This window comes from Stegostoma tigrinum, chromosome 1 (genome assembly GCF_030684315.1).
Source record: "Stegostoma tigrinum isolate sSteTig4 chromosome 1, sSteTig4.hap1, whole genome shotgun sequence".
NCBI lineage: Eukaryota > Metazoa > Chordata > Chondrichthyes > Orectolobiformes > Stegostomatidae > Stegostoma > Stegostoma tigrinum.
Window position 1 is genome coordinate 133,493,411 of NC_081354.1, and position 16,279 is coordinate 133,509,689.

The 16,279-nt window shown below is 40.8% G+C and overlaps 1 protein-coding gene across 3 annotated transcripts in view; it reads right to left on the minus strand.

Annotated features, from left to right (window-relative positions):
• epg5 (ectopic P-granules autophagy protein 5 homolog (C. elegans)) overlaps nucleotides 1–16,279 on the minus strand; it is a 152,436-nt gene that overhangs the window by 109,737 nt on the left and 26,420 nt on the right. For all 3 annotated transcript variants that reach the window (XR_009446190.1, XM_059648804.1, XM_059648800.1), the window contains exons 7-10: nucleotides 15,608–15,722; nucleotides 12,720–12,834; nucleotides 9,756–9,906; nucleotides 7,446–7,607 (exon numbers count right to left, since the gene is read on the minus strand). Coding sequence is in view for 2 of the 3 variants with exons in the window: in XM_059648804.1 (XP_059504787.1) it covers nucleotides 7,446–7,607; nucleotides 9,756–9,906; nucleotides 12,720–12,834; nucleotides 15,608–15,722 (543 nt within the window). In the remaining variant the exon portion in view is untranslated. The remainder of the gene's footprint in view (nucleotides 1–7,445; nucleotides 7,608–9,755; nucleotides 9,907–12,719; nucleotides 12,835–15,607; nucleotides 15,723–16,279) is intronic.

The following is a 16,279-nucleotide window of genomic DNA, read 5'->3' on the forward strand; positions in this document are numbered from 1 at the left end:
CTTCAGACTTAATGATCTTCAGCTACTTTATTAATGATCTTCCCTCCATATGAAGGTCAAAAGTTTGATATTTGCAGATGGCCACATAATGTTCAGTAGCATTCACTACTCAAGTCTGTGCCCATTTGCAGTAAGATATGGATAACATTCAGGCTTAACCTGATAAAAGACAAGCAACATTCATGTCACACAAGTGGAGGGCAATGGACATCTCCAATAAGAGAGATGTTCAATGACATTACCATGCCACCAGTCATGATTTTTGACATAAGCCAAATAAGGCAGCCTATTGTTTGCCATTCCATCCAGATTAGACATTCACCGGTGATGGACAGTGGCAATGATACACAAGATGAACTTCAGCAACTCATCAAGCTTGATAACGTCGTTCATACACATGACCATTATCCTTGAATGATAATGGAGAGACAAATTAAAACAAACTGCCTGGAGGTTTCTCTCCAAGCCATATACCATCAAGACTTAGAAAAATATTGTTTCCCCACCCCACCCCCACTGTTCCTGGGCCAGGATCCTTGGGACCTTCTTCCAAACAGTACTGTTTGTGAACCTGCACAAAATGGGATGTAGCAGTTCAAGAAAGCAGCTCATGATCACTTTGTCAAGGATAATTAAGGAACGGGCAATATATGCTGGCCTTCCCAACATTCAAAGCAACCTTCAGTCAGAAGTGCCAAGCGGATGATCCATCTTGGCCTCCTCCAGTGCTCCTCAGAATTACAGACACCAGTCTACTGCCAATTCAATTCACTCCACGGGTTATCATGAAATGCTTGGAGACACTGGATACTGCAACGGCTACAGGCCCTGACAACATTCTGGCAATAGTACTGAAGACTTCAGCTCTAGAACTTGCCGCTCCCCTAGTCAAGCTGTTTCAGAACAGTTACAACACTGGCATCTAACTGACAATATGGAAAATTGCTCAAGCATGTACTATACACAAAACACAAAAAACAGGAGAAATCCCTGGGTTCCACCAGGGCTACTCAGCTCCTGACCTCATTACAGCCTTGGTTCAAATATGGACAAAAGAACGGAATTCCAGAGGTGAGGGGAGAGTGACAGCCCTCAGCAGCAACGCTGCATTCGGCCGAATGTGGCATCAAGGAACTGCTGCAAAACTGGAATCAATGGGTATCGGGGGCAAATGCTCTGGTGGTTGGAGTCATACCTGACACATAGGAAGATGGTCGTGGTTGTTGCAACTCAATCATCTCAACTCCAGGACATCTCTGCAGTAGTTCCACAGGTAGTGTCCTCGGCCCAAACATTTTCAGCTGCTTCATCAATGACCTTCCATCCATCATAGAGTTAGAAGTGGGGATGTTTACCAATGATTGCACAATGTTTGACACCATTTGTGACTCCTCAGATACTGAAGCAGCCCATGTTCAAATGCAACAAGATTTGGATAATATCCAGGCTTGGGCTGACAAGTGGCAAGTGACATTCGCGCCACACAAATGTCAGGCTATGACCATCACCAATAAAAGACAATCTAACCACCATCCACTGGCAATCAATGGAATTACCATCACTGAATCCCCCCCCCCCCCCACTATCAACGTCCTGGATGTTATCATTGACCAGAAACTCAACAGGACTCACCACATTAACATAGTGGCTACGAGAGCAGGTCAGAAGCTAGGAATACTGCTGCGAGTAACTCACCTCCTGACTCCTCAAAGCCTGTCCACCATCTACAAGGTACAAGTCAGGAGTGTGATGGACTACTGCCCACTTGCCTGGATGAGTGCAGCCTCAACAACACTCAAGAAGCTTGACACCATCCAGGACAAAGCAGCCCACTTGATTGGCACTACATCCACAAGCATTCACTCCCTCAACCACCAATGCTCAACAGCAGCAGTGTGTACTATCTACAAGATGCATTGTAGAAATTCACCAAAGATCCTCAAATAGCAGCTTTGAAATCCACAACCACTTCTATCTAGAAGGACAAGGGCATCAGACAAATGGAAACACCACCACCTCCAAGTTCCCCAACATCCTGATTTGGAAATATATCGCCCTTCCTTCACTGTCACTGGGTCAAAATCCTGGAATTACCTCCCTAATAACATTGTGGGTCAACCCACAGCAGTTCAGGAAGGTAGCTCACCACCAACTTCTCAAGGGCATCTGGGGATGGACAAGAAATGCTGGCCAGACAGCAACTCCCATAACCCACAAATGAATAGGAAAAGAAACACTCCTGTCCCCTAAAGAATTCAAAAAACTAAGTATATATATTCAGTGGAACCACAATCCTGACTGCATTATGAATGAGGGATAACATGGTATACAGCTGGATGAACTTAGCAGGCCAAGCAGCTTGAGGAGCAGGAAAACTGACGATTCAGGTCATTTCTTTCTAAAGAAGGGTCTCGACCCAAAATGTCAACTTTCCTGCTCGGCCTGCTGTGTTCATCCAGCTCTGCACCATGTTATCTCAGATTCTCCAGCATCGGCAGTTCCAACTTTCTTTGTATTATGAATGAACATGATTACTGCATGGAAACTGTGAGGCTTCATCAATTGATAGCCCTACCACTTTGAATTTCAGAGCTTCAGTAGCAAACTTAAAACTGGTTATATCTCTCTTAACTTCTAATGTTGGCAAAGGTTATTGATCTGAAACATGAACTTTGTTTCTTTCACCAATGATGATGCTTGACCTGATCTTATTTACATGATATTCCCATTTTCACATTAGTTATTCCATTCCTTAAGTTATTCATCCTTTGGAGTAACTGCCACACTACAATCCAATCATGGCAGGCACAATTTGGATATATATACAACACATAGGTCTAACCAAGTGTGAAGGTGGAGGAACACAGCAGGCCAGGCAGTATGAGAGGAACAGGAAAGTTGACGTTTCAGGTTGGTCCAAAGCAGAACTACTGTAAATTCTATATCAGAGTCAAAAACCTGGAGCACCATCCATTTCACACAGGTGTACAACCCATCCCAACTACTGCCCACACCATAGATTCAAGATTCACCATGAAATTCAAGAAGACAGCTCACAATCACTGCTCAAGGACTATTAAGGATTGGGAATACATGATGCCCACATCCCCTGATCAAACAAAAACAGATTTATTATCTCCAGCTCATTGGACTGTAATCATCATCAAAACTGGTTATCCAGTTCATTATCGCATTGCTGTTTACAGGAGCTTGCTGGGCACAAAGCAACTGCTGTGTTTCCTTCATTACAAAAATAATTGTACATCAAAAGTACTTAGTCAGCTGTTAAGTGCTTTGGGATTTTTTCAAGTTACAAAAAAGATAACTAACACAAGTCTTTCGTTCTTTCTCACAGGCAGATGCAAAAGATTCTGAAGAGGTACAGACTCCCTGATATCTTGGAGGACAATACTTTTCCTTCAAATTACATTGCTAAAACCAGATGAACTGGTCATTATTATATTGTTGCTTACTGTTCTTTTCTACAAGCAAATTAGTGGCTGTGTTACTTACAAATATTGAACATTCTTCAGAAAATACAGTGAAAGTATTGTAAAATGCTTTTTAGAAGTTCTTAAAATCCTACATAAATCTACAACCTTACATTTTTAACCAGTGAAATTTAAGAGTGAAGTAGCAGTGAATGGAGAAAGAGATAGCACAAATTAGAATGCCAAATTCAATATTGTAGGGAAAACAAGGAAGGAAAGAAAGACTGGAATAAGAGACAAAGAGAGAGCGAAAAAGGAAAGGAACAAAATAGAGGAATTAAAAATAGAGAATCTCGCAAAACAAATAATCACCTGCCGGAATGAGAGTACACAGTTTCAACTGAGGAAAAGGTGTCATACCAGAATCTAATTAACTCTGTTTTTCTCTCCACTGAAGCTGTTGGTCATACTGAGTTTCTCTAGCATTTGTTACAGTTTCAACTGTGCTCTAAGTAGCAATGTAAAAACACTAATCTTATTTTAAAATGGTCCTTATGATGTGACCTACAAGGTCCAACTTTCATCAGTGAATTTGATTTATATTTATGGTGCTAATCCAACAGTTCGGTGAAATTTACAGGGAAACTGACAGCTAGAGTTCATTTTCAAAAAGCTAAGAATGAAACAGTGTATGTTTTTTTCTTAATTCATTCATTCACGGGATGAGGGTGTTGCTGGCTCGGCAGCATTTATTGCCCATCCCTAATTGCCCAGAGGGCAGTTAAGAGTCAACCACATTATTGTGGGTCTGGAGTCACATGTAGGCCAAGTGAGGTAAGAATGACAGTTTCCTTCCTTAAAGAACATTAGTGAACCAAATGAGTTTCCAACAATTGACAATGGACTCATGGTCATCACCGGACTCTTAATTCCAGATATTTATTGAATTCAAATTCCACTACCTGCCATGGCGGGATTAGAACCCGGGTCCCCAGAATATTATCCGGGACTCAAGGTCCAGCAATGTGTGGTGATTCATTATTCATGCCATTTCACCGTCATTGTCATTTTTGGATGTGAGTTTGCTCACTGAGCTGGAAGGTTCGTTTTCAGACGTTTCGTCACCATTCTACGTAACATCATCAGTGAACCTCCAGTGAAGCGCTGGTGTTATGTCCCGCTTTCTATTTATCTGTTTAGGTTTCCTTGGGTTAGTGATGTCATTTCCTGCGTTGATGATGCCATCCAGAACCTCAATCTGAGCTACAAATCTTCTCAAAGCTCACTACTGTCATTTCTTTGGCACACTAATAACTAGCACTTATAACTTGCTGCTACTTTTCCAGCAAATACTACACAACAAAGTCTCAACCTAGACTTTCCAGAGAGACTGACACTTGTTCCATAGACATTTTGTTACCATGCTGGGTAACATCATCAGTGCAGCCTCCAATGAAGCAAGAGCATCTTTCAGAACACAGAACAGTACAGGGCCTTCGGCCCACCATGTTGTGCCGAACCTTTACCTGAAACCTGAGGTCTATCTAATCTTCACTGCTATTTTATACTATCATCCATATGTCTATCTAATAGCCTTTTGTATATCTGGAACATAACTTCACAGCTCTTGAACTCAATCCCTCTGTTAATGAAAGCTAACACACCATATGCCTTCTTAACAACTCTATCCACCTGGGTGACAGCTTTCTGGGAACTGTGGCATGAACCCAAAGATCCCTCTGCTCCTTCACACTGCCAAAAATCTTTCCGTTAACCCAGTATTCTGCTTTCAAGTTTGTCCTTCCAAAATGAATCCCCTCACACTTTTCAGGGTTAAACTCCATCTGCTACTTCTCAGCACAGCTCTGCATTCTATCAGTGTCTCTTTGTAACCTGGAACAGCCCTCTGCACTGTCCACAATGTGGCCCACCTTCATATTGTCCACGAACTTTCAAATCCACCCTTTTACTCTTTCATCCAAATCATTTACAAAAATCACAAATAGAAGAAGACCCAGAACAGGTCCTTGTGGTACACCACTCGTAACTGAGCACCATGTTGAATATTTTCCGTCCACTACCACGCTTTGTCTTCTAAGAGCCAGCCAATTTTGAATCCAGTCTGCCACATTTCCCCCTGTCCCATGCCTCCTTACCTTCTGCATGAGCCTACCATGGGGAACCTTATCAAACACCTTACTTAAATCCATGTATACCACATACACTGCTCCACCTTCGTCCAGGTGTTTGGTCACCTCTTCAAAGAATTCAATAAGTTTTACGAGGCATGGTCAACCCATCACAAATCCATGCTGACTATCATGAATCAAACTGTGTATTTCCGAGTGACCATAAATCCTGTCTCTCAGAACCCTTTCCAATAATTTGCCCACCACTGACGTAGGACTAACTGGCCTGTAATTTCCGGGGTTTTTTGAACAAGGGAATGACGTTTGCCTCTCTCCAATCTTCCGGCATGATATCCGTGGACAGTGTGGATGAAAAGATCATTGCCAAAGGCCCTGTAAACTCATCCCTCGCTTCCCATAGAATCCTTGGGCAAATCCATCAAGCCTGGGGGACTGATCTATCTTCAACTTCCTCAGAATTCCTAGCACATCATCTTTACTGACATCAACGTCCTCTAGCCTACCTGCCTGTTTCACAACTTCCTCCTCTACAACTAGGTTCCTCTCAGTTGTGAGTACTGAAGAAAAGTATTCATTAAGGACCTCTTCTATCTCTTTCAGCTCTGTGCAGAAATTCCCTTTACAATCCTGGATTGACCCTACCCTTTCTCTGGTCATTCTCCTGCATGTTGCCATCTTTCCTGCTTGGTTTTTAAACTCTGAAGTCCATTGAGCTGGACTGCCTCACTTCTGGTTTTCCTTCATAGTGGAGTGTGTACGGGGTCGAGTTCTGTGTGTTTATTAATGGCTTTCTTTGTGGAGTGCCAGGCTTCTAGGAATTCCCATGGCTGTCTCTGCTTAGCTTATCCCAGGATTTTGGTGCTGTCCCAGTTAAATTGGTGGTTCTCCTCATCCATGTGGGTTGAGCTGAGTGAGTATTGGTCATGTCTTCTTGTAGCCAGTTGGTGTTCGTGTACCCTTGTCGTTTGTTTTCTTCCTGTTTGTCCGATGAAGTGTTCGTCACAGTCTGACTGACTGAAACTTTTCAGCAAAACATGAAATATAGATTGAAGACATAAACGACAACTCAAAAGGTAAATGATGTTATTGCGAAATATGTACTTGTTTTCAATTTTTGTTGAAACTATTTTGGAAGTTCAGAAATTTCAGTTACCAAGAAAAAAACTGATGATCAAAACTTAGAATTCTGTACAATTCATGAGGAATGGATGAGTGTTCTCAGTTGGTCAAATTATGCAACTACTGTTCTATGTCCTATGCATAGTAATCGAGGTTTCTTTCGCAGATCTCATTATAAACCTTGACACCAATTTCACACCCCAAATTCAATTCTGTAGGAGTAATCTTGCCATGAAAAGAATTACCATGCAGTTATACACTCACCCTAACATATTGTGGCAATTTTAGCTACTAATGACTTCAATTCAGCTGTTTCTTACAAGGCATAGGAAGTGCTGTAGAGAGGGAGCATAAGATTTATCATGCTAATGTGAAAGGCTGATTGAACCAGTGAGTCATTTTTTTCCTGATATGAATGCACATACGACCATAAACAAGTCAGATATTATGATACATATGCAGACATGAACATCTAACCATAATATCTTCTCTACAATCAAATAGCTAAAAACATTAAAAATGTAATGGCTCCAAAACAAAACTGATTATTTGTATATACAGAGATAGTAGGAACTGCAGATGCTGGAGAATCTGAGATAACAAGGTGTAGAGCTGGGTGAACACAGCAGGCCAAGCAGTATCAGAGGAGCAGGAAAGCTAACGTTTTGGGCCTAGACTTGGCCTGCTGTGTTCATCCAGCTCTACAATATATATGTATATAATATATGTGTTGACATCAACATACCTTTTGGCTTTCAGCACGTGAAGTACAGCCCGAAGAACCAGCTCATCAAATTCTATTTGCAGCTTTTCAAGAGAATAAAACTGGTGATGTATCTTAGCTTCATGCTTTTTGTGAAAAGTGACATACTGAGCCCAGTGGTCACTTATGTAACAAATTGTTCTCCTAGTAATTCATTTTAAAATAGAACAAATAGTTTTAAAACTGAGAACAGACGAATTATCTAAACAAATCATAATACTGTGTGTCCTCGGCCTTTTCTACATTCAGGCACTTGCTGTTTCATTCACTTTGTGTTTTTCCTCATGTATTTTGTGGCTTTCTGGTTTCTCATTATTGTGCATTTTCAGATTAAAACATGTGTTTTCAAACAGGCAATATTCAAGCTGGCCTTTGCATGTAATAGAAGGTAGAAAATTAACTTATAGCGAATTAAAAAATGTTGATTACTAACAGAAGAATCTGAGGAACTAAAAAAATTTATGCAAACAAGTGAAATGCTTTAATAGGGTTTTAGAGAGGGCTACAATTTAAGCAGGATGAACTTTTCCCACTCTAGGGAGTCACTAACAATTTCTGTGCACCTGACTCACTCATCATACAAGTAAACTTGGTCAATCTTGCAGACTGCCTTCTTGAACACTTATTTAAAGGGGAATTTGGTGAGCAAGGATTGAATACCTCAGTATACCAGTTAGTTATGGTTTCAACCAACAGATGCCAGGGTAAAATGTCAAATTTCCTAGTTTTTAAAATTTAAAAGGTTTCAAAAATTTAAGAAGTTTTAAAATTTCCTCGGTCACCTTGGTTCCAGTAACAAATCTATATCAGGGGCAAACATTGGAATTTAAATTCATATGAACAATTTATGCACGCAATGAACACGAAATCAACATTTTGTGCTGGTGTAAACCATTTTGGACTGACCTATCCCCTCCCTACCTCCCCACCTATACTCTCCTCTCCACCTATCTTCTTTTCTCTCCATCTTCAGTCCGCCTCCCCCTCTCTCCCTCTTTATTCCAGAACCCTCACCCCATCCCCCTCTCTGATGAAGGGTCTAGGCCCGAAACGTCAGCTTTTGTGCTCCTGAGATGCTGCTGGGTCTGCTGTGTTCATCCAGCCTCACATTTTATTATCTTGGTCCTTCTTCAATCCATTTACCTGAACTCTTTCCTCATAAAACAATGTACAGAGTACCTTCTGAAAACTTACAATATGTTACATACATTAGATTACTTGCATTAATATTATCTGCCAATATTTCATAAACAGTATTAAATTTACTTTCAAATAACTGATAGACTATTGTTAGAGGGAGGAAAAGTGATCTACATTTGGTGGAAAGGGGCTAAGTAGTCAGGAATAAAAGTTAGATTGGACTTTAAAGGAAAAAATTGATTGCAAGGGACTGGTATTTCGGGCATTGGTCCCCAGTCAATGGAGTGAAGAGAGAAGACGTGACTGGCAGAGGAGTGGCCAGAAATTTCCCTGAGTACCCCGATCATCCTCTCCAATAGGAAGCTACATAAAAGGCATTTCTTGAACCATCACCTCTACCTACTTGATGTTGCTAGGCTACAAGAGCCTGGGCAAACCCACATGGCAGCACATACATTTAAACCAGTTTAATTGCACTGATATAGCCCAATTTAGAAATATTAGGAATATGAAGAGACTTCGATGCCAGAAAATCTATTGAGTTAAAAAAATCCAATGGATTGCCATATGGGAAACTGAGGGGCTGTCCAAGCTTCAAATATTTTTTTCTGACACATCCTTCCTGGTTTGCCACCGTGAATTAATATTGAAATCAAAGTGATTGCCTACAAATGATGCTAAACAACTGGTTTGCAGTTATTTTATTATCCTTTGGTCTGCTTGGACAGAAGTACTACAATTCTCCAGTAAAGTAGTACCGGAAAATTGCAGATCATTCCTATACTATCTTGTCTTCATCTTCTTTTTAATAGTTTAGGTAAATGCTATCAGGAATGGGTCACTTAGTTACCAGAGGTTCTGTTAAGTTTTGTTTAAAATAAAGAACAGTTTATGACTCCATATATGTTCCATGTCCTCTAATGTTATTTTCACCTATGTAAAGAATTTAGGAGTTCTGCGATACCTTCATGCCCTGTTTATGCAGATAATTTCAATTCATGACTCTTCCCCTATCTATGTGGTTTGATAATCTGTAAAGTACACTCAGAACTGTATCCTCAGCTTTTCATTTCGTTAGCTTCACCACTGATGCTATCAATGCACCCCGGAGGCCAACTGTACAATTCTTAACCAATATGACCTTTACCTCACCTGATCATCTGACCAATCCTTTTCACAAATTGCCTGTATCGTACTCTGTTAAAAGTTTCCAAACCTACTGCCAGCAGTTCCACCAATGAGGACGCAAATCCAATGATTTTCATCATCTGATCACTTGTGTTTTTTTCTGGATTGTATTCACCTATTCAACATGAAAACTACTGTAATGACATTTGCAGAATCAATGTTAAAATCACATTCACTTGATATGGATGGTATAATTATCTGCAAGATAGCTAGAAAATCCTCCCAAGTGAACAGTCACCAAACAGGATGGATTCAATCATTTATTATATAACAGTGGCAGAAACAAATTGTTACTTTCTTTTATGTGAAAGAACACAATGAAATTACAAGTGTCTTAAAATCTCATGGCACTTGATGTCAAATTGGCAGACTTCACAATAATATGGTTTTCTCATGACTTCCTATTTGTAAATAGTTACCACATGGCTGCTGCAACACTGGTAACTACTCAACAATGTGGTAAACTGCTCAGGCATATCTTACCTGCAAAATGCAGGACAAATCCAATCCAGCCAACAATTCTTTCATCAGTCTACTCTCCATCATCAGAAAAGTGATGGAAGGAATCATAGAGCAATACTAGATCAGTAACAACAAAAACAAAGTTGCTGGAAAAGCTCAGCAGATCTGTCAGCATCTGTGAAAGGAAAAAAACAAAGTTAACGTTTCGGGTCCGGTGACCCTCTCTCAGAATGTTCTGAGGAGGGGTCACCAGACCCCAAATGTTAACTCTTGTTTTTTCCTTCATAGATGCTGCCAGACCTGCTTAGCTTTTCCAGTGACTTTGTTTTTGTTCCTGATTTGCAGCACCTGCGGTTCTTTCTGTTTTTATTAGATCACTCACACCCAGTATTGGCTCCTCAAAGGCCAATTGACTTCATTACAGCCTTGGTTCAAACATGGGGAAACAATGCTGAACTCAGATGTGAAGAGAGACTGACTGACCTCGACATCAAGAGAGCAGCTGACAGTGTGGCATCAAGGAATGGTGCCTCAGCAAATCTAAGTCAACTCTTACTAGACTGAAAACTCTCCGTTACTTGGAGTCATATCTAGTACAAAGCAAGACGACTATGATTATTGAGGCAAATTATCTCAGTTCCAGCACAGTGATATAGGAGTGTCCTTAGGGTACTTCCCTAGGCCCAACTTTATTCAGCTACTTCAATGTCTTTCCCTTCATCTTATGGTCTGAAGTGGGCATGTTCATTGGCAATACACAATGTTTAGTGCTGTTTGTGACTCCTTGGATACATAAGTGTTCCATAGCAATATGCAGCAAGATTGGGACAACTTTCATCTTGGGCTGAAAAGTGATAATATTCACCTCAGCAGTGTGTCAAGCAATGACCATCTCCAACAAGGGAGAACCTAACCATCTCTTCTTGATAGTTAACAGCATTACCATCGCTGAATCCCACACAGCTGACACCCTGAGAGTTATCATTAATCAGAACTTGATGTAATCAGCTATTTGAATATTAATTCTATGGCAAGTAATTTAGTTCTTGACTCTCAAATCCTGTCCAACATCTAGAAATCACAAGTCAGAATATGATGAAAGACTTTCACTTGTCTTGGAGCTCAAGACCATCTAAACAAAGCAACCTGCTTGATCGGCACTCTATCCAACTGGCGAGAAGCATTCAATCCTTCTGCCATTGATGAAAGCTGTCTCTAGGGTCTACTACTGAAACACTGCACTGTACTACCATTGGCAACAAATACTGATCCACATTTGTCAAAAAGGGTGAAACGCCTCCCTCAGCTCCTCTGTCAAAGCACACTACATTCCAATAATGCCATACAGAAATGAATTGTCATTCTTGGTTACTATTTTAAATTGGTGACCATCCTTAGCACTGATTCTAAATCTATAATGTCTGTTATTCATTATCACGCCCTATCATTTAAAAAAAAACCTCTGTAAATTAGCTGGAAAAGCTCAGTAGGTCTGGTAGCATCTGTGAAGGAAAAAACAGAGTTAACGTTTCAGGTCTGATGATCCTTCCTCAGAACATTTGGTGGCTGGGACGTTTATGTGCAGAAAAAGGGGAGGGGGATGGGGTAGGGAGTAAACAATAGGATACAGACCAAAGAAAGAGAGAAGAGTAGTTGGAAAGAGTTGACAACGATCAGGCTGGGAGGGTGAATTGTTGTTAATAGGGACTATTAGTGACAAACAGATGGTGTGTAATGGCAGGTTATGTGGTATCAAGGCTTGATGTGTGGGGTAGGGAGCTGGGAGATGAGTGTGTTTAGGCCCTAAAATTGTTGAACTCAATATTGAGTCTAGAGGGCTGCAGGGTCCCCAAATGGAAAATGAGGTGTTGTTCTTCCAGCTTGTGTTGAGCTTTGCTAGAACACTACAGCAAGCCAGAGACAGAGATGTTGGACAGGGAACAGGGTAGTGCATTAAAGGGGCAGGCAACAGGTAACAAATACTGTTTTCTCCTTCATAGATACTCCCAGACCTGTTGAGCTTTTACAGCAACTTTGTTTTTGTTCTGGATTTACAGCATCCACAGTTCTTTCGGTTTTTACTCTATAAATTAGCCTTCTCTGCTCCAGAAAAAATGCAAACCTATTACAAATCGTTCCTCATTATCACATAACCAATCTTGCTCCTGGATTCATCTTGGTAAATCTATGCCGAACATGTTGTAAAACTTTAATGTTCTTTCTTCAATGCAGCAGCCAAAAGCTTCCATGGTACTCTGACCAAAGCTTTGCATAAATTCGCTGTTTACTCTTTTTCCCATTGGTCATTGAAAATACAAACAACATTTTTTGGATTTATAAATGTTTTTACATACTAACATTTGCGACTTTTAATCTTCCCCTAACAATCATTAGCAGAACACTACTGCGCTTTACCCGGCCTGATGGTCTTTTAGTTATAAAACCATTCAACTTAACCAGCATTACCTTTTACAGTTATTCCAAGTAATTGCTTAAAAAGTTCATCAAAAGGAAACTGTGACAGAAGGGTAACAAAGTCATCCTCAGATAGTAGTAGCCAGCTGGTTTCAGGGTCTTCATCCTAGATTATGAAACAATATGAAACTTGGTAACAATTATACATTAATTGAATAAACATGCTCCCCTATTTTGTTTCAGGATACATGATATATTTTCACAGAACCTCACTCCTACTATCCTCCTATGCCCAGCACAGTACATGCGCACTTTTTAACTTTCTTTATTGTTTCAAGTGATATGGGAAAGCCAGCATTTTGAAGCCTATCTCTAATGAGCGGCTTGCTGGGCCATTTCAGATGGCAGCCTAAAGTAAAATCATATTGCTGTGAGTCTAGAATCATATGTAGACTAGACCAGATAATGGCAGTTTCTTCCATAAGGGACATTAGAACACAGAACTGTACAAGCACAGGAATAGGCCCTTCAGCCCATGAGGTTGTGCTGAACATTTTATCAAATTAAACTAATCCCTTCTGCCTGCCCTTGGTCCATATCCTTCTGTTACTTGCATATTAACGTGCTTATCTAAAAGTCCCTTAAATGCCCCTCTCTTATCTGCCTCCACCAACACTCTTGACAATGTGTTCCTGACTCCTACCACGCTGTGCCCCTCACATCTCCTTTGAGCTTTCCCCCTCTCACCATAAATGCGTGCCCATTAGTATTAGACATTTCCACTCTGGGAAAAAGATTCTGACTCTCAACTTTATCTATGCATCTCATAATTTTATAAATTTTTAGCAAATCTCCCCTTAATTTCCGCCTCTCCAGAGAAAACAACATAAATTTTTCTAGTCTCTCCTTATAGTTCATACCCTCTAATCCAGGCAGAAATCTCTTCTGCAACCCCTCCAAAACTTCCACATCCTTCCTGAAATGTGGAAACCAGAAGTGAAGACAGTACTGTAAATGTGGCCTAACCAAAGTCTTATAAAGTTGCAATGTGAAATCCTGACTCTTGAAATCAATTCCCTGACCAATAAAGGCAAGTATGCCATATGCCTTCTTTACCACCGTATCTACTTGCGTGGCTACTTTCAGCTAAGGACTTGAACCCCTGGATCCCTCTGTGCATCAATGTTGTTCCAGATCCTGCGATTAACTGTATACTTTTTCTTAACAGTTCCTCACTCTTGTCAAGACTGAAGTCCATCTGCCATTTCTCCACTTATGTCTGCAACTGATATATATCCCACTATAAACTTGACAACCTCTACACTACCTACAATTCCACTGATCTTTGTATCTTCTGCAAACTTACTAACCCCACCCATCTGCATTATCTTGCAAGTCATTCATATATATGACAAATAGCAGAGGTCACAGTACAGACCCCTGCAGAATACCACTAGTCACAGACCTTCAGTCAGAAAAACACCCTTCCACCACTAGCCTCTGCCTTCTGTGGGTAAGCTAGTTTTTAAATCGACATGATGTCACAGTGGATCCCATGCATCTTAATCTTCTGGTCCTTATTGAAAGACTTACTGAAATTCATCCAAACAACATCCACTGCTCTACCCTCATCAATCTTCTTTGTTACCTCCTCAAAAAATTCAATTAAATTGGCAAGATATGACCAGTCTGCCCAAAGCTACGCTGACTGTCCCTAATTAAGATATTCTTTTCCAAAAGCAAGTAAATCTAATCCCTAATAATTGTCTCGAATTGCTCACCAATGACTCACCCGTCTATAGTTTGGATTATCCCCATTTCCCTTCTTGCACAGAACAACTTTAGCCGCTTGCCAGTCTTCAACTATTTGCAAGTTAACCAGATCTGTGTTTATCAAAATCAATGGTAGTTTTCACTGCGACCATCACCTAGACATATTTTCTCTGCCAGAATTTTTTGTCAATCAAATTTAATTTACACCAGCTGACATGGTGGGAATTGAACCCAAGTCCCTACATCATTATAATAAAATGTGAGGCTGGATGAACACAGCAGGCCAAGCAGCATCTCAGGAGCACAAAAGCTGACGTTTCGGGCCTAGACCCTTCATCAGAGAGGGGGATGGGGGGAGGGAACTGGAATAAATAGGGAGAGAGGGGGAGGCAGACCGAAGATGGAGAGTAAAGAAGATAGGTGGAGAGAGTGTAGGTGGGGAGGTAGGGAGGGGATAGGTCAGTCCAGGGAAGACGGACAGGTCAAGGAGGTGGGATGAGGTTAGTAGGTAGCTGGGGGTGCGGCTTGGGGTGGGAGGAAGGGATGGGTGAGAGGAAGAACCGGTTAGGGAGGCAGAGACAGGTTGGACTGGTTTTGGGATGCAGTGGGTGGGGGGGGGGGGGGGGGGAAGAGCTGTGCTGGTTGTGTGGTGCAGTGGGGGGAGGGGATGAACTGGGCTGGTTTAGGGATGCAGTGGGGGAAGGGGAGATTTTGAAACTGGTGAAGTCCACATTGATACCATATGGCTGCAGGGTTCCCAGGCGGAATATGAGTTGCTGTTCCTGCAACCTTCGGGTGGCATCATTGTGGCAGTGCAGGAGGCCCATGATGGACATGTCATCAAGAGAATGGGAGTGGGAGTGGAAATGGTTTGCGACTGGGAGGTGCAGTTGTTTGTTGCGAACTGAGCGGAGGTGTTCTGCAAAGCGGTCCCCAAGCCTCAAGCAATTAAGCAAATTAATTCTAACATGTAATTTTGGTTCAAATGCAAAGAAAATTTTTAACTATCTTAATAATGACTGAAGGAGATCATAGACCTTGCGTTACTTCCAGTAACTTTTCAAAGTTATTCACAACACGTGGCTGCTTATTTTTCAACATTGTCAAAATAACAGAAAATTTTTTTGCATCAACCTATTTAAGATTAAGGAAGTTAAAGTAAATACCTCTTCCCCAGCTTCATCTACCAAGGTCCAGTTCTGTATATCTTTTGCTTCTGGCGAGGGCGGAGGTAACTTTTTGGAGCTTGGCTTTATGTTCATCAGAAACTCAGATCGATGCCTAAGAGTATTTGACCAAAATATATTTTTAATGGCTATGTAAAAATCACAATTAGTCACAATCTACATTTTAAATATAACTGCAGATGCAAAATGTTGCAAAATTACAAAGTTAGGATAATAAACATTTGTTCTTTTACAAAATTTTGGTGTTTTAAAGCAATTCAGTGTTAGAAGGCAAGAAGAATTGATGAGCATCAAAAAATACAGCAACTGATTTTGTGACTTAAGACTGAATGCAATGCTAAATCTTCGATTAATCATCCTCACAGGTCTACAACAAAATGAAGTTGCTCATGAAAACAAAACACTTGACTAGATGGAGTGGGGATATAAAAACTGCTTATGGCATCAACACAACACACTTCCCTCAACAAACGAAGGAATGACATGAATGACAGTGGGATTCAGACCTTACTTCCAATTAAAGGAAGCTGGTTGCAGAGTATCAATGTAACCTTTCTTTATTCTGCATTAACATCCTTTACCCCAAAGGAAATGCCATTTGGTTTACTTGCCAGAATTAGTACCTACTCCAAGAAGTTATTGTAGCAGCAT